At 45.3% G+C, this 22040-nt stretch overlaps 1 protein-coding gene across 1 annotated transcript in view; it reads left to right on the forward strand.

The window, feature by feature from the left end:
- The window catches only part of tenm4 (teneurin transmembrane protein 4), a 139814-nt gene that overhangs the window by 32727 nt on the left and 85047 nt on the right, over nt 1-22040 (forward strand). The window contains 1 exon segment of the mRNA XM_060075790.1: nt 3239-3529. Coding sequence (XP_059931773.1) covers nt 3239-3529 — 291 coding nt within the window.

A 22040-nucleotide genomic window follows, 5' to 3' on the forward strand; every position in this document is an offset into this window, starting at 1 on the left:
ACCCAGGGTGTAGAGACAGAGACCCAGGAGGTAGAGACAGAGACCCAGGTAGAGACCCAGGAGGTAGAGAGAGAGACCCAGGGTGTAGAGACAGAGACCCAGGAGGTAGAGACAGAGACCCAGGGTGTAGAGACAGAGACCCAGGAGGTAGAGACAGAGACCCAGGTAGAGACCCAGGAGGTAGAGAGAGAGACCCAGGGTGTAGAGACAGAGACCCAGGAGGTAGAGACAGAGACCCAGGGTGTAGAGACAGAGACCCAGGAGGTAGAGACAGAGACCCAGGTAGAGACCCAGGAGGTAGAGAGAGAGACCCAGGGTGTAGAGACAGAGACCCAGGAGGTAGAGAGTAGGCCCAGGAGGTAGAGACCCAGGAGGTAGAGACCCAGGAGGTAGAGACCCAGGAGGTAGAGACCCAGGAGGTAGAGGCCCAGGAGGTAGAGGCCCAGGAGGTAGAGACCCATGAGGTAGAGACCCAGGAGGTAGAGACAGAGACCCATGAGGTAGAGACCCATGAGGTAGAGACCCATGAGGTAGAGACCCAGGAGATAGAGAGAGAGACGCAGGAGGTAGAGAGAGAGACCCAGGAGGTAGAGACCCAGGAGGTAGAGACCACGGAGGTAGAGACCACGGAGGTAGAGACCACGGAGGTAGAGACCCAGGAGGTAGGGACCAAGGAGGTAGGGACCACGGAGGTAGAGACCACGGAGGTAGAGACCACGGAGGTAGAGACCCAGGAGGTAGGGACCAAGGAGGTAGGGACTGAGGGCGCTTTGGCCCAGGGCGTTGCGACCCACATTATCTATTCTACATTTACTACCGTAAGAAAAGACCCATTTCCCATTTCCATCTCATTTCAGCTGCACAAAGGAGCTTTTGTAATATATTCAGGGAATAAGTAAATGTGCGATGTTGAGAAGAGTTTGTTAGTGTCTCAATGAAGCAAGCAAAGCAATGACTATAAGTCTCAAACAGGATGTATGAGCACGCTGAAACTTTGTTACTTTTTAATACGACGAATGGTATGGCAACTTAACATGATCTGAGGCATCTTAAAAATGAGAACTTTCCATTCCCCCAGCCATATCGGTAGGACAATAACAATAAAGGAAAGATCAATATGATATCTCACCCATCCAGGTCTCTGCAGCAGCAGGAATAATGTGGTGTTGTGCTATAAGAGAGAGCACTCTTTGTCTAGGACGCTGTCTAACCATCGTTCGAATAAATATGATCTTCAGACGTACCCGCCTTAATAATTCAGACACACTTCAGACGTAAAGCCCTGATGCGTTGTATTGCGTCCGTCTGTGTGATGAAACCAACAACTTTGTGTTTCGGTTCCTAAGCCTGTTAGTACATGCTGACATCATAGCCATCCGCTGTGCGGTACCAATGCACACAGACAGGGAACACATTCATTAGCCCGCATTTACGTCTGTATTTACAAGCCTATTACACACTGTTGTGTTTACTATTTAGTCATTTAGCAGATGCTTTTATCCCAAGCGATATTATAGTGATTTATTTCGTGCATGTGTCATGAAAGAGTAGGTAGGAGTTAAAGAATCTCAGTCAAGGGGGAGCATTGGGGTTCGAACCAGGAACCTTTGGGCTGGGATGTACAAACACCCTAATCACTAGACTATCCTGCACCCTTGATGAAGATTTCCTTAGACGTCCATCTGATATCAGAGGTCACTGTGTAACTAGCAGGAAATTCTATAACTAGATGAAGATGTTACTCATTGATTTCCGTGAGGTGAAGAAGACATAGCAGTCTCCCCCCCCCCCCCTCTGTGATTCTACTGATTAAACACCTTATTGATTATTTCACAAAAACAAATCCCCAAATAAAGTTGATATGGCTACAGACTGGAATAATAAACCAGATAAGAAAAAAAACCTGAAGGAATAATTTAACTTAAATAAGAGAGGAGATCTTGTCAGTACTGTTTGTGTACGTGCATGGAAGTTTGTGCCTCCTATAAACCTGACAAAGATATGGTATTCAAAAATAGATCAACAGCACCAATTGATTTTCCTCTGTGAGCTCAACAGACAAAGAAACAGAACACAGGAATGTGTTTCATGAGCCAGGTGTTCAGACCGACCCCTGTGTGTCCGCCATTTTAAACCACACATTTGATACACAACACAGTTTCTTATACCTCACAAGCATCTGTACACGAAACTGGGACGGAACAATGATGAAATAACAAATCTAAAAACAGTCATCATTAAGTGATCAGGTCTCTCATCTCTCGGGTTTTAAATGTGGCATTTAACGACGGAGGAAGTTTGAGGTCTAGGTTGAACTCTGTGAACCGCTTCGTAATTATGAGCTTGGCGTATTTCTCCTACGGTGTTTTTAATTATGCACCCTTCTATTTTTTTGTCTGTATCCAGATGAGCTGTTGTGGTGATTTGGAAATAATAGCGTTTACTCACTCTGAATGCATAGTGTACTGTCCTCCTCTCTGTAACACTACAATTAGCGCAGGTATCCCAGCTACTTGCAGCCGTCTTCATCTTCATATTTCATTCCGCAGGGCTGCTTAATATTTCAGGGCTGCTGACATTTCTGTTAATTTTTTTGTCCTGCAACAGATTCCTTGTATTGTATTCGGTTATATGTCATGAAAGGCAGATTGTGGGTTTGCATTCTCTCTCTCTCTCTCTCTCTCTCTCTCTCTCTCTCTCTCTCTCTCTCTCTCTCTCTCTCTCTCTCTCTCTCTCTCTCTCTCTCTCTCTCTTTTTCTCTCTCTCTCTTTTTCTCTTTCTCTCTCAAACCGTACAAAATCCACACATTTGCATCGACTGACAGGCTCTTAAGACTTTATGGCATTACAGTAAATGGTCAAACGGCATGGTGACAATTATAGAAATTGTCCAAAAGGTTATACACAATAGACTTAGCACAAAACAACATTTTGTGTGTTAACAAACATAAGGCTGTTGGATGTGTTCTGTTTGCAGGATATTACATCAATTTTCTTTTTACATGTACTTCATGGGTTTTGTGCCTTTTTTTTTTTTTTTTTACATTCAGGACATGAGACAGGAAAGTGGGTTGAGAGCGCGATAGGGAATGACACATGCCCACCGTAGCCTACGAGCACGGGCCAGAATCGAACCTCTGTCGCTGCAAGGCGTGCCGCCCACGCAGTACGCCTGTTAGCGGGGCTGGACCACCAAACCTCCGGTTGTCTCACGTCCCTCCCCTTCCCCCTGCACCCAGGAGCAGACTTCTCCCTGCGGGACCTGGGCTTCGGCGAGGCCCTGCCCTCCCACGTGCCGGCGGTGGGGTACCGCGGCGAGCTGGGCCTGCAGCAACGGGACTACTCGGTCAGCGTGGGCTCGGACGCCGACACGGAGACGGACGGCGTCATGTCCCCGGAGCACGCCGTCCGGTTGTGGGGCCGCGGAGGCGCCGGCGGGAACCCCAAGTCGGGCCGCAGCTCCTGCCTGTCCAGCCGGGCCAACTCCAACCTGACCCTGACCGACACGGAGCACGAGAACACGGAGAGCGGTAGGACAGCCCCACCTTACTACACCTCCGCCCCCCCCCCCCAACATTGGCACCGCTGGTCGATGCCTCTCACACTGATCTATGCTGGAATAAATGAGACGCGCTTGTGTGTGTGTGTGTTTGTGTGTGTGTGTGTGTGTGTGTGTGTGTGAGTGGATGGTTGACTCTCTTATTTATAATGTTGAAAAGACTGGTTGCTTCGAGTTCCGTGTGCTGGGTCAGTCAAACCTCTTATTTATAACGTCGAAAACAAAGCATGACCTTGGTTCAGCGTCTGTGTGCGCTCGACTTTCCGGTTGGTTCATTCAAAGGTCTGCTGGTTTGAAAAGGCGCGTGTGATTTGAGTTGCGTTTGGCCATGCAGTAAAAATCAAAAGCGACGCCGGTGTAGGGAATCAGAGACTGTAGGATACTCCGTATTTGGGTTTGTTTGGTATCTGGTTCCTTTGTTGGGATCTTTGATACTGCATAGACAGGGCCTTTATTACAGCCCCACACCATAGTCCGAGAAGGAAACTATGCTCTTGAGAAGTACCCCGCTGCAGACTTAATAAATTGGAGTTGACATTTTCGATTAATTTCCTCAACTCTATTACTTCTTACCCGAAGAGCTGCTGAATAAAATCTTCCAAGTGTCTGAGATCTGACTCCTGGAGGCCAATCAGTTGGCAGATTCCCAGCATGGATCCGTCTGATTCACTCCCCGACTGTTTCCCCTGTAAAAGCCTTAGAGATTCGAAAATGTGAGATTTATGTTTATACAAATAGATACAAACATGAGTAAAAAAAAAAAAAAAAAAGGCCATATTAAAACCCTTTGAAACTTACTTGGTACTTGTGTAAGACCAATAAACACAAACAGACTCAGGGTCACAGGGTTTTTTCGTGAAATTTGGAAGATGAATTACTTCAACATTCGTAAGTGAACTGGCATGCGTCAGATGTACAGTAAAACCCAGATATTTGTGGAAAATACCAGTGTGCGGTGGAAGGAGGCATCGAGTGGGAGAGTTCCTCTGCTAATATCCGTAACTAAAAGACTTTTGAAAGGCGGATCAGCTGGATGTTGATTTACTCTGCTTACCAGAACCATCTGTTGGCACCCTGGGACGAAGCGAGCGCAGACAGCAGCTCCCGGCGGCAGGCGGTTTACCCAAGTCAGGCTGGTCCTGCTCCAATCACGTGCAGAAAGAGCTTTATTGACGGCTATGTTGGCACATACGAAGGATTCTTTTTCCTGCTATGTTGTGATTTGCGACGTGAAGAGTGAAAAGTGTAAAAAGGATATAAAAGTCCAAAATACACAAGTACATTTGTTTTTTTTTGGAATTGCAATATCAATCGAATTTTTTCCCCAGTGGAAAACACTTCTATTTGGGTCTCAAGAAATAACACATTTCTATGATATTTTTGACAAAAAAATTATAAAGTTTTAAACAGAAAACCAAAAAACGCTTTTCCTGAGTTCTGGTTTTCTATTGGCTGTTCCCCCTAGCGGGTATGAGATGGGCTTTGACCCCCACACTTCCCTCTACGGAACCCAGTGTTTCCATCTTTTGAAAAACTTTCACTATTGCTCAGATCCCATTTTTTTTTTAACTCTTGGCAGAAGTTCTCCTGGGGTTTACAATAGGTTTACAAAGCTTTATAATAAATACAATATAATCTGAGATCCAGAATCTTAGATGTAAAGCTTGAAAGTGTGCAAAGCTTCTGAATAAGTCGGTGTGTGTGTGTGTGTGTGTGGGGGGGGGGGACAGAAAGTTTCCAACGAAATAGAATTTTCCATTTTCCTCTGTGCCCTCCCAGACTGACTCAGCAATTCGGTTAGAAACCAAACCCCTAAAGCCGCTCTCCCTCTCTCATTTTAAGAGCGCGAGACGTGTCTTTTTGACACATTTAAGTCCAGGCAGTGTCGGCCATCATGCATATTCACGTAGGTCCGCCGCCGCCGCCGCCGCCCGCCATCACTCCCCCAGGTTGAGGAGCTGTAGGGGGGAGGGGGCGGGGGGGGCTGGGGGTGCCCTTCTCCCCCAGCTCAGGAGAGGTGAGCGGTTCAGAGCACAGCCACAGAGTTATGTATTAGGTTCTTATTCCAGCTGACAGCCCGGAAACCTTGAAGTGAGGCTCTGTTTAGCACTGTTTAGCACCCCCCCCCCCCCCCCCCCCCCCCAATCCTCTCCTCCCCCTGCTTTATCCCCCCCCCATTCTCTGCCCGAACATCCCACCTGCCAGGGGCTGAGGGGGTCCTGTTCCATTGTATATAATTAAAAAGATTGTCCTCCAGAGAGAGAGAGAGAGAGTGTGTGTGTGTGTGTGTGTGTGTGTGTGTGTGTGTGTGTGTGTGTGTGTGTGTGTGTGTGTGTGTGTGTGTGTGTGTGTGTGTGTGTGTGTGTGTGTGTGTGTGTGTGTGTGTGTGTGTGTGCGCTAGTCCGTCTGTAAATGCTCAGCTCAACTAGAGACTGAGGCAATCTCCCAGGTTTAGTTGCAAAAAATGCGTGGAAACATTTTGTTTTAAACAAATCTTCCTTGCAGAACCAATCCAAAGTCTTCTGGCATGACATGCAGAAATTGTGGATGATTGCATGCAATGTCCTAGACAGCGAGTCTTTCTTGTCGTAGGTTCAAACAAAGTGCTTGGAAATCTTTCATTCTATCTTGTGGACTGAGCACACATTCGATGAAAGGAATCAAATAATGTGACGTTGCTGGGGAGATCCATTTTCAAAATTTTAACAAGCTCTCCCGGTTTTTCACCGTGATCCGCTATGTCTCTCGCCTCACAACAGAGGAAAGTGGGGGAGTGCATCCTTCCAGGTAAGGCCTCATTTCCTGCAAAATGTAAGGGGCTGTTAGCGACCTTCCTCGCTGTTCAAACACCTAGATCGCATTTAGAAAACCCCTGCATGTTTGTGTTTGTGTACTTTGTGTACTTTGTGTGCCTTTATTGGGTGTATCTATATTGATCTTAATGTGTGTGTACATGTGTCGGCAGGCTGCTTTAGTTCCCCTAGCTGGCTTAGCCCTATAAGATACAATGGCACAGCAGGTTGCTATAGTTCCCCTAGCTGGCTAAGATTTAAGATACAGTGGTTCAGCAGGTTACTAAAGTTCTGCTAGCTGCCTTAGCACTAATCTATTATGAGAACCTATAGCCTCTTTCAAAGCAGCTGGCTATTGTGGTTGGCCACGCGGAAAGTGCCAGCATTCAGCATTTCCATTCAGTAATGCCTAATAACAAATACAGTTTATATATGGCAAGTTAATTAAAATCCATCGAGCTGGCTTGCCTGTGTGTGCGTGCTGTAATCTCTTTAAATCAACAAAGCATTTACTTAGCTTTAATGTATTCAGGCCGCCAGGCAGGCTCGTGCTCTCCTAGCCTGTATCTCGCTTGACCCCTCGCTTTTAATGCATGCAAATACAGAGTGCCGATTTGGCACAAATTTAACAACACGTTGAAGGGCTTTAAATTATTCTTTAAGTCACAAAAAAGAGACTAACAGACAGGAAAGTGTAAATAGAATCACGACGTGTGGACTTTTACTTCAATTAAATAAATTATAATTAAGCAAATTCCTATTTCTCCTTTTTTATCCTATCAACTGGTGTACAACAAAAGTGTAATTGTTTCTGTGGAAATTGCTTGTTGGTTTTTTAATTAGGAATGACACATTGGTTGTGCGTTGCTATGCTGTTTAAGTGTTGCTGCACCAGATAATGAGTGCAATATCCCAACAGGTAGGGAGTGTGTCTGCGCTGTGTCACAATAGACCACTGGTGGACGGCCAGGTAGCGGGGGTGTGTGTTTCTGTGTGCGTTTGTTAGTGTGTTGCAAAGGCATGTGTGTGTGTGTGTGTGTGTGTGTGTGTGTGTGTGTGTGTGTGTGTGTGTGTGTGTGTGTGTGTGTGTGTGTGTGTGTGTGTGTGTGTGTGTGTGTGTGTGTGTGTGTGTGTGAGAGTCTCGTCCCCAGAGACCCCTCTGGTCCATCAGGTCTCTGTTACCATGAGAACCAGCCTACAGATGTGACATGGAAGCCAGATGTGAGGCTGTGCCAAGCTGCAGCTATTGTTATTCATGTGTGTCGTAACCTGCAGAGATAACGTATACACACACACACACAGACAGACACACACACTCAGATACGCACACAGACACACACAGTCAGATACGCATAAATACACACACACACACACACACACACACACACACTCAGATACGCTCACAGACACAAACACACACACACAGATATACTCGCTTCGTCCACAGACATCGAGACACAAACCGGCACGCCAACACACTCACGCAGACTCAAATACACACACACAGCCCACAAACATAGAATTCTTAAACACACACACACACACACACGCACACACTAACTCTCTCTCTGTCTTTGTATTTCCCTCTCCCACACACGCACACACGCACACACACGCACACGCACACGCACGCACACGCACACGCACACGCACACACACACATACAGTGGGTGAATGACATTGAGACAGGAAACAGGTTGTTTCATGAGGTGTTATTATTCCTAGTGTATGGATGTTTGTCGACTGATTTTAGTCCTAGTGAACAGACGGCATAGTACTGGTTATAGTCCTAGAGAATAGATGGTTTTGTACTGGTTTTAGTCCTAGTAAATTGACAACAAAGGACTTATCAATAACTTCTGATCTGCTGTCAAAAGGTGCAGGTTCAATTTCACCCTTCGTCTCGTTTTGGCTTTTCTTCTTAATACATTTGACTTTCTTTTAAATACAGACTCCCTCTCCTTTTCCTTTTGAATAGCTCCATGGCAGCCCTTTTCTAGCCGAAGGCATGTGTGCCCCTAATGAATAAGTCAGATGTTCAAAGTGTCTTGAATGTCTTTTGTGGCAGCAGGACAAAGTGATGAATGTCTTGTACTAAATGTGTGTATTTGTCTGCCGAGTATTTGGTCAGAGGGTTAAAATATTCCAAAGCGCACCACTCCGACTGAAGCCTTTATAAAGTCAAAGTCTGAGCTCTCTAGTAGAGGAGAAACACCTGCCTGCTGATGAATTATCACTCAGTCACCATGAAATGAGGTTAGACTTTTTCACCTTGTTTTCTGTGTTTTTTATCACCGTCATATTATTCACCTATATTCAGGAATGTAATCCCCCCGGTAAATCCCTGTTTAGTAATCACTTCCAGCAGATACAAAATCGCTAGAAGTATAAAATATAAAATAACGTAAATATTTTTCACCACTGTTAGGACCACCACCTAGCCTGGCTAACGCCAGACGAAACCGCACATACATTTTTTCGTATTTGAGGCGTGGTTTACGATTGCCCGGAGCCGTTTATTGGGCGCTACGAATGTCTATCATATGATAGACATTCGAATGTCTATCATAGCCAATCAAAGCCTGTTGGTAGCAGGGCAAAGACATCTTTCTTGGTAATGAGAGAGTTTAACGCCGAAAGTTGCTATTTTTTCAAAATAAACTTGCATTCTAAACTACTTGGGACACTACCTAAGGCTGCATCGAAGGGTTACGCGTCTGCTGTCATTTTGGATCCGTAAACTACAAGCTTTGGTGTGTTGCATAGACGTCGTCATCGTCTTGCCGTCCCTCCCCGTTCTGTGATTGGTTCCCGATCTCAGGCGAAAATCGGATCCATGGAATCGAGGCTGCCTACCAGCGCAAAATGAAATGGCACGCAAGGCAGCATGGGTATACCCAGGCTAACCACCACCGGTCCCACTAATACAAACAACAACAATACTCATTATCTACTACAACTACTACTACTACTACAACAACTTCTAATACTATGACTACTATTTTTAGTAGCGTGACTGTTACTGCAGTAGGGGAACGGGTTGGCAACGGCAACGGGAACACCGTGGCGGAGACGCCAGGGCGGATGTCCCCCCCCCCGGTTTGTCAGCTGTCACTTAGAAGACACGAGAGTGCTCCGGGAGAACGCTGGGAGAACCTTGAACCGTTGAGAGAATGAGGTTAGGAGCTGCAGGCTGCTCCGCGCCGTAGAGGTGGGGGGGATACCCACCCCGCCCTCCTCACCCTCCCCTCTTTCCTCAAAGACCCAGCTCCACGTCTCGGAGGAAAGGGGGGGGCTTTGACTAAAAAGTTCAACTGTTTTGAAAAAGTGAAAATAATCGTCTGCGATCACCCCCACTCTCCTCGGGCTGGAGAATATATGACATAGCACCCATAACATGATATGAAATGAATAGTAATCTCTTTTCTTTATGACACAGTTTAAGTCTAGCCCCTCCCCCCCCCCCCCTCGCCCCAACTCCACCCACCTGTTATTGAAAGTCTTCAAGAAATTCCAACATCGCCGTAAAGAGATTTGCTTTTCAGATTTTATTCGATTGCTGCCGAGGGAAAAATGACTACATTTCTCATGCCGTGTACTTTTGTCAATATACAAGATGTAAGATAAGATAACACTTTATTAATCCCTGTGGGGGAAATTCAGGTGTTACCGCCACAAAGGGAAACACGGGCAAATCAAACGCGGGGAGATAAAGGAAGATGACCAAAACACGCATCTCGCCCCCTAACCAGCCTCGACCGTCTCACGACGCACGGCAAGATGGAGGAGGACCGGCAAGATGAGGGACATTGCTTCTCTATTTACGGCGGTGGCGGTGGTTTGCTTCACTGCCCGGCACGGCGAGACGAGAGCCTTCACGAGAGACGGCGGTCCTCCGTGTGCAGCCGCTGCGTGTTCTCTGCGTGTTCTCTGCGTGTTCACATGAGGTTTCAGCTGTGTTCTCCGCGTGTTTCGCCTCTCACACGAGGCGACGTGCCTCTTGGATTAGTGCTGACGGCCTCTGGAGGCCGCAGATGGGAAAATACATTTGGTGTTTAGCCATTTGGTAGAGTCGTTCATCAAGGCATTTAATTCAGCTGCAGGGTGTTATGCAGCAGGTAGGGATTAGGATATTTGTTGTCGGATGCTTACAGGGCTGAGTATATAGGGGAGATCTAAGTCAAATACCATACCAAGTAGACCGTCTTGCCCCGCATACAACCTACAACATGTATGTAGTATAGTAAATGACACACGTGGTGCCTGCTATGAAATTAAGAGTCTAATAGTAATTCAATATTATCTGTAATTATATAGCACTGTATTTATATAGTATAAAAAAAATTGAAGTATTTACAACGTGCATGATGGTGATAAAACACAATAAAAGACTTAAAGGGGACACATTATGAACAACAATCCCTTCCCCTCCATGCTGTGGTTCAGTCTGACAGCTCATTGGTCAATGGGCAGCAGCTCATTTGCATTAAAGCGGCAGACACCAGAAACAGCGCATTCTGACGGGACTGAAACAGAGGGGAATATTGGTACGCAAGTTTTTTTTTTTCTTCCTGAAAGCTATTTCCAGCCAACAGCTTCAAAAACATGTTTTCTGGAACTCAAATACTATGTTTACTTGTTGGGAAAACACCATCATATGTCTCCTTTAAGAAACCAACACAGACCCATGCAGCCCGTAAGCATTCGTATCGCCTATAGGCGCCCCGTATCTACCACCTGCCATCGGTGTCTCGTGACAAATATCAAAAACATTGGTTTGGAAAAGCAGCTGCACGCTGTTCGAGTGGCCCCCATGAATAAGAATCGCACATCGTGTTTGTTCACTTGTGTTCTCGACGCAGTCCAGCGTGACATGGTCTTGTTGCAGACACACACACACACACACACACACACACACACACACACACACACACACACACACACACACACACACACACACACACACACACACACACACACACACACACACACACACACACACATATTATATATATTATGGCACTGACAGCCACTCCCTTCCTGAGGTGAATAAGCAAATTGGCTTGCAGCGTGCTCTGCATGGGCGATGGCGCTTTATTCCTCTCCACTGCTGCTTCCCTGGAGGATGCCAGCATCTTGTGGGGCCCCTGGGGGCCACGCTAGAATCAGACTCCCAATTAGACGTGCCGGCCTCCCGCGGCGGAGGCAGACAGTCATTAGGACGCGCTTTAAAGTGTGACAGGAAACAGGAACTGACCACCGAGCTGCTGTCTCCGGTCGACACCTTGCAACGGCGCGGGGGGGGGGGGGGGGCGGACGGTCGCCGGCGCCGTCTTGCGCCCGCATGCATGGCCGTGCGTGGGAGTGCATGTGCTACACACTGCGCACACACGGGCACTGAACCACAGGTTGCATAAGGGGGCCAGGAGGCGCGTTGGAATATGCACGTGCACAGGTTTCGTACAGACACGTATGCACACTTTTACACACGCAGATGCACACGCGCAGATGCGCAGTCCCACAGATATGCACAAACACACAGATACAAATGCACAAGATAAATACAAACGTGCACGCAAAACCATAACCATGCGGTAAAACACAGACATGCACCCACAGATGCACGTGCACGCAGGGGTCTGCCATATCCATATATTTAACGCACCACTGAACATAACAAGCACATGAGGTCAGACAATTAAAAGGAAATATTTGTCGGATGAGAATACAACACACACACACACACACACACACACACACACACACACACACACACACACACACACACACACACACACACACACACAGACCCACATACTTACACCCACGCACGCACACACCAGCACCCACATACATACACATAAGTACCTTGGGTGTCTTGAAAGGCGCCTCTAAATTAAATGTATTATTATTATTATTATTATATATATTCTTTTCTTCACTAACTCCGCTGTGCAGTTTCTACAGTTGTAATATTGATGTTATACCGTGTTTCTAGATATGTTTCTTAAGTTACGGTCAAGGTATTGTCGTCTCATTGAGACGTCTTATTAGAGTTGGATTAAAAGGACATTATGCGCCTCGACCTGTTTGCGCACCGTAACCCACTGCTTTCAATCGTTTCTGGCTGTTTGAATTATTTAGGAGACAACCCTGTGGCTCTAAGCGGGAACGAAAATTGAAAAATGTTCACAATAACAACCCCAAATTAAACTCAATTAAAATTGCCCTTTTCCGCAATACCCACAACCCCAGCTCATCCTCGCCGCTTCCCTACCTTCTGTTGAATTTAATAAGAAGAGTGAAAGCTGTAATGACACACTGCAGGAGCAGTGTTTACTGCAATATCGGGCTCTGTAATCTCATTGGCCGCGCCGTTCGCTCAACATGGAGTCTTGTTGTGAAACTGTCGCAGACGCTAAGTTATCAGACGAAATGAGACTTCAAAGAAATCCGCTTTCCCAGCTCACAACCAAGTTAATTCCACTCCCAGTACGTCTCCCGCAAAAACTTTATTTATTTGTAGACTTGTTCTGTTTTCCTTGAGACCGAGGACCCGGCTCCGATGGCGGATTAGCAGCCAATGGCTGCAGCTCATTTGCGGGGGTAATTTGCCGGGTTTTAGTTGGTCCTGGTGGACCAGTTTGGGGCCGTTATCAGTGGAGCGCCATGCGCCCGGTTCCCTGCCAGAGCCTCAGACAAACGAACCCAAACGGCTCAGCAGGGGGGCCCTGGTTCTACCAGGGGCTCGGGGGCCCCTTGGTCGCGCCGGGAAGCTCGGTGCGTAGCGAGATGAGCGCTACCCCTAATGGGGGCGATCATCTAAACAGTCTGGGTGCCTTCTGTCCCCTGTTTAGCAACACTCGTTTGATGCACAGTTAGTCAAGCTAGCGCTCTGTGTTGTTGGGTGTGAGCTAGGGACCCCCCCCCCCCCCCCCCCGTTCTCTTGTCTCACACGGCACTCCCTCAGAGAGCCCTCGCTTGTGCCCCCCAGGGTGCACATTTATAACGTTGAACGCACTCTTTTCTCAGAAACGGAGGCTTCTGTTGAGGAAGCCTCGATGTATATAGGACTGGCGGAGAAGAATAGTGGGCATTGCATGCATGGAGTTATGCCACAAGAGAAGACGTTTTTTTTATGTAGTTTGTAGTTTACACAACGTGGCTTTGCGTAGAATTGCTAAAAAAAATAAAATAGCTGCAGACGAACCATCACTTATTTACTATGGATTGACAGAAAAAATAAATGACCAGCCATGGTGAAGGCTTACAGTCACAATTAGCCATTTGGCAGATGCTTTTATCCAACGCGACTTCCAATACAGTCACCTCATAGGTTTCTACTTTCACACCACATTAGACACATTACATTACATTGCATTTGAACACCTGAACAGAAGTGAGGTTCACTCCGATGATATTTAAGCTAGTCAGCTTGAATCCATATTGCACGTTAATAATTTATTTTGGGCAGGTTATTTTGGTGTACTTCCATCGGTGTCCGCAACAGAAGCTGTAGTTGCTGTTATGACGCATACGTGTACGTAAGCAGAAGGTATTTTGTTTTCATGGTGTACCTTGTTTATCTGTCAGTGCACTTCAGCTCAAAATATGTCTAATATGTCTGATCTGTTTACTGTAGTATACAAGCATCAAGATTTGACTTATAACTAAGATAGGATAAGATCAGATACTACTTTATTAATTCCAGATGGGAAATCATTCAGTTAGTACAGGAGAGTGGCATAACAAATAAAAAAACAATGAAAAGTAAGGAAAAACTACAACAAAAAAAAAATGTTATGGGCATGTACACGATGTCTGTGTCAAGAAAAGATGTGTTTGCTGTACGGTATTTGCAGATGCATTGAATTAAAAGTATAACTTATTACCGCTGTATCCAAATAATTTACCAAGAATGTGTGGCTAGGTAGATGAGAGAAGCAAAGTGTATGCGCGAGGTGCACAAGCAACATTATGCATGCGCCCTTAAAATAGCATCTGAACAACACGCCGCTCACTTTAAACCAGGTATTACCTGGTTTTGTGGCGCAAGTTATTTCTGAAACTGCAAAATAGGGAACGTTTGCGCCAGAACACGCCTCCTCCTTTCGCCGAACCGCCCCTTGCGGCGCAAGATCCTTCCCTAATTTATCGACGCGTGGCGCAGGAGGGAAAAGAACGCTCTGCGCCAGTTGCAGACTAGCAACGACCCATGCGCCAGTGAGGAAGTCAATGGCGGCCGGATGCAAGATAGGACCCGTTATCTGCATATAGATGTCAACACACCTCAATGTGTCTCAGAGATGGATGGACGGCGGGGCATGTAGGGTAAGATAGTGTAGTGGCGTGTTTGACTCCCTGTCAAAAGGTTTGGGGTTCAAACTCTAATGTTCAGAACCTCCCCTGTAGGTATCCATGAGCAAGATGCAATAACTTCTAGTTGCATATTGGTCGCTTGTATCTGAGTGTGCGGAAAGTCAATTTTGAAATCAATTATAGAGTGGTAAGAATCAGTACTAGCATGTCTTCTGTATGAGCGAATATGTCGTATATATGTATTATGCATATTATATGTATATGCATATGTATTATTGTCAGTACTAGAATATCAACAGTGCAACCATCAATATCATTGCAGTATCATTGCAGTATTATTAGCATAGGTAGGATGTGACGCTAGCAACGCTGGTTAAGTGTTTATTTTATCAAAGATTTAGAGTCTACACGTTATTTCATGACCCACTGATTTAGGGTGAACCTGGAGTCTGCCTTGTGTATGAAAAGTGCTACATAAAGAAAGTTGCCTTGCCTTGCCTTGAACAGATAAGACATGATCCTACCTAGCTTAAAAGTATTCCGTAGTCATGGTAACATCCTCATCCTCATCTTCATAGTCATCTTCATCAAAGGTTTTTCTTTGGAGATACAGCCGTAATGTGTGGGCTTGACTTTGTCTGTCTGTTCATGTTTGCCATCGTCTGTGTGATTTGAGGCTTTGTGCTTACATAAGACATTCCTAACCCAGACAAATCTTGTGGCTGGAGTCTGTAACAAATCCAAAACAGCTTTAGATATTTTTCAAAAGAAATAACACTAGTTAATGCTACGCAAACTACGTATTAACTAATAATTAACTAACAGTTTATTAACAGTTAGCTAATGGTCTAGTAATCATTTACTAATTTGTTGTATATTTATGTTAACACCATTAGTAAAACTGAACACCACTGTTTAAAATATTACTAGACCATTTGTTAGTTAATTGTGAGTTAATGCTACCTACTTGCAGCTTTAAGGAATGTGATTATATGGTTAATTACTGCACCCTTGTTGTAAAGAGTTACCAGAAATATATTAATAAAAGGAAGCTTTTGGTCCTATGAAAAACTGTTCTAGAGTGCAGCAAGAGAGATCCCTAATTGCATTGCTAATGCGACGCTAAGGAGATTGATTTTAAAAGGTATTTGTAGGTGGTCCGACTGTGTCATCCACCCATATGCTATTAAATAATGTTTCCTTCTCTAATGTTGTAGAAATGGCACGTATCCCAAAAATCCATACCTCTCTGCATTGTATGCTAGTGTCTGGCCAGCTGGAGTTCTGCCATTTCTTTCTCAGACTAGAGCGATGAGATGTGAATCTATTAACAGTACAATGGAAAGGACTACAGAAGAAATGCACTAAATCAACTAATTTGTCTCAAACAAGTGTCTACATTGGTTATAATAACAAGCCTATAGAAAGAGGCTACTATATGTGCCTCTTAATGAGTTTTATCGCGCCAAATGTATCTTCACCTAAGATACATTCAGTCAAAAGTCTCCAGACAAAACTGTTGTTTTCACAACTGAAAGTACTTGCTACAGTTTTTCTAAAGCTTTTTCTTCATGAATACTTTATCTCAGTTAAATGATTAGTTAACGCCATCTGATACTAGCTCATTTTTCCCAAACTTTAATGATTTATAGTCCATTTCTAAATTCATTGTAAGGCACAGGGATAAACTATTCTTAACAGTATTAGAACTTCGAACACTCAGTAAATACTGGGGGTTTATTTTGTAACATGTAAACACAGTTCATGTTGGATAAGAGGGAAAACAGAAACATGCATATTAAAAGGACTTAATGGTGCTTAAATAAAACCCAAGACACTTGCATGAATTATTCCAGACTTTCTTCTGCACTAGAAAACCGAGGGTCAGGCAAAGTCGACGTAGTCTGTCCAGATACTTGTAGACAGCCTTATTCTTAAATTGCTCATTGACAACATGTTCATACAGCATTTTCTAAACTATCTTCACATAAAAGCATTCGCCGAATTAATAATACGTCTACATTTATAAAAGTATCAAAATATTAATAAGCAGGGATGCACCGATAACGATACCAGAAGTCGGACTCGTGTCCGGGCTCTATGCCGGTACGGTGTGTGTGTGGATGCTGAGGCTCATTCTGAGCAGCCATTTATTTTACACCCCGGTCCAAGGGTTTTGGCTTCCCGTACACGCATCGTATAACGCTACGGTTTGTGTGGATGGTGAAGCTCCATCTGAGCAGCGATTTATGTAATACCTGCTTACAAAGGTTAGGATTCCCGGACACCTATAGTATATCGCTGCACTGTGTTGCGCGTGTAACATACAACATTGCTCTTTTTTTTTTAACAACGGTACTAAAAAAAAGTATAACGAAGTGGCTGTGGGCCGTAACCATGGCGATAACAAGCCCCGCTCTCTCCAAGAACTCTCAGCCTCAAAATGCGTTATTTTAAATCGCAGAGTGTTCGAATTCCCACTGAAACAGTGGGTTCACTGGCTCTTTAAACTGTAATGGTATTATAAATCACTTCGGTATCGGTACTCTGTACAAAACTGTAAGCACTTGTCCTTGGTCACAGGGAAAGTGGAATCTGTGCATCCCTCGTAACTACAACCGGTAGGCAAAAAAAAAAAGTAGGCTACATATATGGGCTGAAGCCAGTTTAATACGGGTGACTTGTGGCCATTGTTTAAGCAGTTGATGCGCCCTAATTCTGTGTGTGGGAGCAGCAGCGCTTCACGGGCCCGGCTCCGGAGCCCACAGAAGCCCTGCGCCGCGGCGGCGGCGGCTCCTCACGATGGCTGCCATCTTGTCGAAAGCCCGGGGGGCCCCCAGGCAGCACACATGCCCTAATGAGTCGCTTACAATTTCAGGCTCCGCTTGTTCTCAAATACCAAAAGTAAACTTTAGTCTTTTCTGCCTCTCCGTCTCGCTGTTTGGGGACCCTAAGAGGATTGTGTGGGGTGGTCATTACTTATTCAGCACCACAGTGTTTGTTCGTGGAAGGCAGCGGCTGGTGCAGAGCCGAGTGAGAGCTGATAACGATACGCTATTAGCATCGTCACCGTTGTTGTTTTCTGTCCTTCATGCGCTTGTTCTTTTTCCTCAGCTGACAGTTTTTTCCCAGTCAAACTTTTGCGACAGAATCATCCATTTAAAACGTTGTCATTCACACTTACTACTATTGCTGTTTATTTCACTATTGAGGCAGTGACAGTGTTTTACTATTATCCTTTTAGCAGATGCTTTTACCCAGAGTGACTTGTCATTGAGGCAGTTTATTAACTACATTAGTAGTGGTTAGTCAAACTCCACAAGAGAAGCGTCCATTAGAAGCCATTACTATACTAATATAATAGAAAGTTGTATTTATTTTTATTTTTATTTATTTGATTTATTTGGACTATTTAGGCATTTAGCAGACGCTTTTAGGGATGGCAACTTACAGGTAATTAATCACATCTCAGAGCAGGAAAGGGGCTACACGTTTCGCTCAAAGGACGTCTTTGGATCGTAGACATGAGGGATCGTACCGAACCTCTCGGCTCGGGGTCGTCAAAGCACATCACCCACTGCACTTTGTCTGGATTCCCCCGTGGACAATCCGATCCTGTGGGTGGGAATTGGGTGGAGGTGCATTCGTCAGCCACTTAGCAAGCCCTATGAGGCCAGGAGAAGATACTGTATAGCCCCCAACACCCCCACCCCCCCATCTCCTCAATCACGTAGTAGAACCACTCAGGTCCTTCAGAACTTGAAGAACAGACAGGGAGCTTTAAACACTGACGTACTGCTGGAGACATGGACCTCTCCTTATCCCCGGACAAAGAGGGCCCCAGGGACTCAGACTTGACTTCAGAGCTACTCCGTGGATGGTCTTGCTGGAGCCAGATCTTTGATACGGGTGGGGGAGAGTGGAGTGAAGATCAGTCGTTTCAACATCTGGAGATAAAAACATGAGATTACAGCCAGGAAATGAAGCAGCCAGGATCATGAAATTAAGTAATTCAAGGAAAAAATGTAACATTATGGATCACATTTTTGGGAATTATTATCATTTTATTATTTAAAGGCAAATTGAGTATTGTTGACAACATGTGGAGCTTTCCGTTCAGCCCCTTTGCTTGCTCTGTTGTGCTGCCAATGTCGTTTGAGGTAACAGGCTCAAACCTTGGGTTTTCTACGAGGCTTTTTGCAGGTTCACACAAATACTGTCTGGAATCAGTCCAAGATGGCAGAATTTCCATCCAGGGTTCTGTTGATTTCCCTCGTAGGGGCCGCTGCGCCATTTTTGTTTTGCTATTTGTCTGTCTGTGTGTGTGTGTGTGTGTGTGTGTGTGTGTGTGTGTGTGTGTGTGTGTGTGTGTGTGTGTGTGTGTGTGTGTGTGTGTGTGTGTGTGTGTGTGTGTGTGTGTGTGTCGGAGTGCATGCGTGTGTGTAACTGAGTCACATTTGTGTATCTGAGTGTGTGCATAAGTATATCTTTGTGTGTGTGCCTGTGTGCAGGCTAGTGTGTACATGAGTGCATGCGTGGGTGTGCAGGAATGCATGTATATGTGTCTGTGTGTGGGTCTGTGTGTGTCTTGTTGCGTGTGTGTGTTTGCGGGTGCGTGCATGTGCGTGTCTGAAGATATGCATGCGAGTGTGTGTGTGTTTGTGTCCATGCTTTGGTTATCTGAGTCCATGCATGTGTGTGTCTGTGTGTGTTTGTGTGCATGTGCGTATCTGAGCGTATGCATGTGAGTGTGTGTGTTTGTGTCCATGCTATGTGTATCTGAAACCATGCATGTGTCTGTGTGTCTGTGTGTGTGTGTGTGTGTGTGTGCGTGTCCGAGGGCGTTTGTGCGTGTATACAGTGGAAACAGATGGCGTGTTGGAGTGAGGCGAGAGTGTAGAGTCCCTCTCTAGCCGGGCGTGGACGGACGATGGGTTGGAGAGACGAGAGCCTCGGGCAAGCACGGGAGAGAGAGGGAGAGAGAGGGAGAGAGAGTCCCTGTAATCACTATCCCCATTTCCCAAACACTCTGGCCCACATTTCATCCTCACAGGTGCTGCTCAGGGAAGCCTTTCTGCAGCACGGAACTGCACCATTCTGCCTCTAGTCAAGTCATCCAGCGCTATCCCTGATCCACACCCCATGCACAAATTCACCATTTAGTCTTTTAAGCGGATGCCGTTATCCAATGCGTCTTGCAGTGACTTGAGACACACGTCATTAAGGAGCAGAGGTGGGTTTGAGGGCTAGGGTCAGGATCACGGACGCCTACAGTTAGACTGTCGACGTGGAGGGTTAGAATCCAGGACCTTTTGGCTGTGAGTCCAAAAGGGCTCTAACCACTCGACTGTAAGTCTGCTTTAGCCTGGTTTGTGGACACCCCCCCCCCCCCCCCCCCCCGGCCATCCCTGGCTTTGCTCTGCTTCTGTTCTGTCCTCACAACTGGGAGATTTATGGAAGAGCACAGGATGAATCATTCATCTTTTCTGGGCTGTTTCTCTGAGTTCATGGCTTCGTGACTTTGTGGCTCTGTCGTTCATGTTTGGCTTTATCTATGGCTTTATGAAGTGAATGGCACTCATTTGTAGATCTCCGTGTGACTTTGGTAGACTTAAGTAGAGTAAACCTGGAAGGGCCTCCCAGTTATGGGAAAATATTGTATAACGCCAAAGTACATTATTTCCTTACACCAACATTACCAACAATGCTTTCACTCTAATAGTTTTGTTTAATTTTGACTCATTCAGCTGAATTTGTAATATTCTTCCATGGCGCATTGAGTATTTTGTTTTTGCGTTGTCAACGAAACATCTGGTGGATAATTGTATTTGACCGTTGTTGTTAACCTTGGATTTGTACCACAATGGTTGGGAGCTGTTAAATGGCAGAGGTGTCCCGGTATGGAAAAACAATGCTCACCCTTTGAACATTAATGACCAATCTCGATTCAAGAATTCAACAATGTTGTGGTAAGAAATGTCATCACAGTTAACATTATTATTTCCAATGTAGATAATTATATATAATGGGTCAACACCATGACAACCAGATTATCAACTAATGTTGGGGTCCGTGGGTCCGGGTTGGGTTTGGAAAAAACACTGCACGCGGGTTTTAACATCACGCCGCTCTGACAATCGTTGTATGACAGTATAGCATGGCATAGTTTCCCTTTTCTTGTTTACAAGGGTGACGAGCCCGCCACATCTAATGCATTATTGCTCACTTGGAAGAAAAAAAAGCGTCAGCGATGGCACCGGCGTCTTTCTGAAAAGTTTAGATGTCTTCAACTGGAAGGGCTGGGGCGGCGGAGTGCTTTGGGAAAGGCACTGCGTGCAGCTTTTTTTCCCCAAGGCCGCATCCACTTTCTGCCTATTGGGAATCAATTGAAGAAGTCGCTGGCGCTGAGACAAAAGCGCGATGTGGACACGGGCCCTTAGGAGACTTTAAGTTGTTAGGTGGCATTATGTTTAATTTAGTTATTTTTGTCTTTAAAGGAAAACCCCTGTACTTCAAAATCTAGTCTGGTCACATTAAAGCGTGCCACCTTTTCCTAAGCACCAATTTTAAATAGAGCTTAAAATGTGAACTACAGTTAAAAAGTTCACATTTCAGGTCAGGCTGTTTGTCAAAAAGACAGCAGTGACTGTGGGATTTAATGTGGTGCCGCGGGGAGAGCCATTAGAAAACATTAAGCTCCAAAATAGAGGAAGGAAATACAACATTTTGCATACATTTTACAGCCCTTCTCGATCAACTGAGTAATGGAGGTGGGATCGTAAGTGCTCTCCGAAATGTTGGGCCTCAGTCTTCACACAGTCTTGTGCCTCTTTCCATTGCTTCTGATATCTTTATTACATATAAATATCATTTCCATTTTCTCACTAATGGCCTGGGCTGGTCCATAAAAGAGAGTATTTACAATTTATTTTCAACCTTACCATGCATTACATTCGCCCACACCTACTAGGGTATTGATCCTAGATGTCGAAGGGCATCCTGAGAGAGATCGTTATTATTTTTTCGAATGACTATCCGTCAGAGTCAATTTTACAACTTCCTCTATGAGTTTTTGTAACCGTGTACCGTTTCTAACGTTTGGTGGAAAAGTATTCCTCTCACGTGTCCAGAAATATATTGATAGTTTCACGTATCAATAGTTTTTGGAACTAAAACAAAAGCCTCTAAATTGACACGAATGTGGTCCCTGAAATGCAGGCTGCAACCTGAGGCCATATTGGATCTGTTTAGATACACACTGCAGCATCAAAGATCCAATATGTGTGTATATGTCTACAGGGTTGGGAATTCCCCAAATGTATATGTACCCTTTGCTTGCAGATACACCATTTCGAATTTGTTCTTTTCTTC

This window comes from Gadus macrocephalus, chromosome 16, assembly GCF_031168955.1.
Source record: "Gadus macrocephalus chromosome 16, ASM3116895v1".
Taxonomy (NCBI): Eukaryota; Metazoa; Chordata; class Actinopteri; order Gadiformes; family Gadidae; genus Gadus; species Gadus macrocephalus.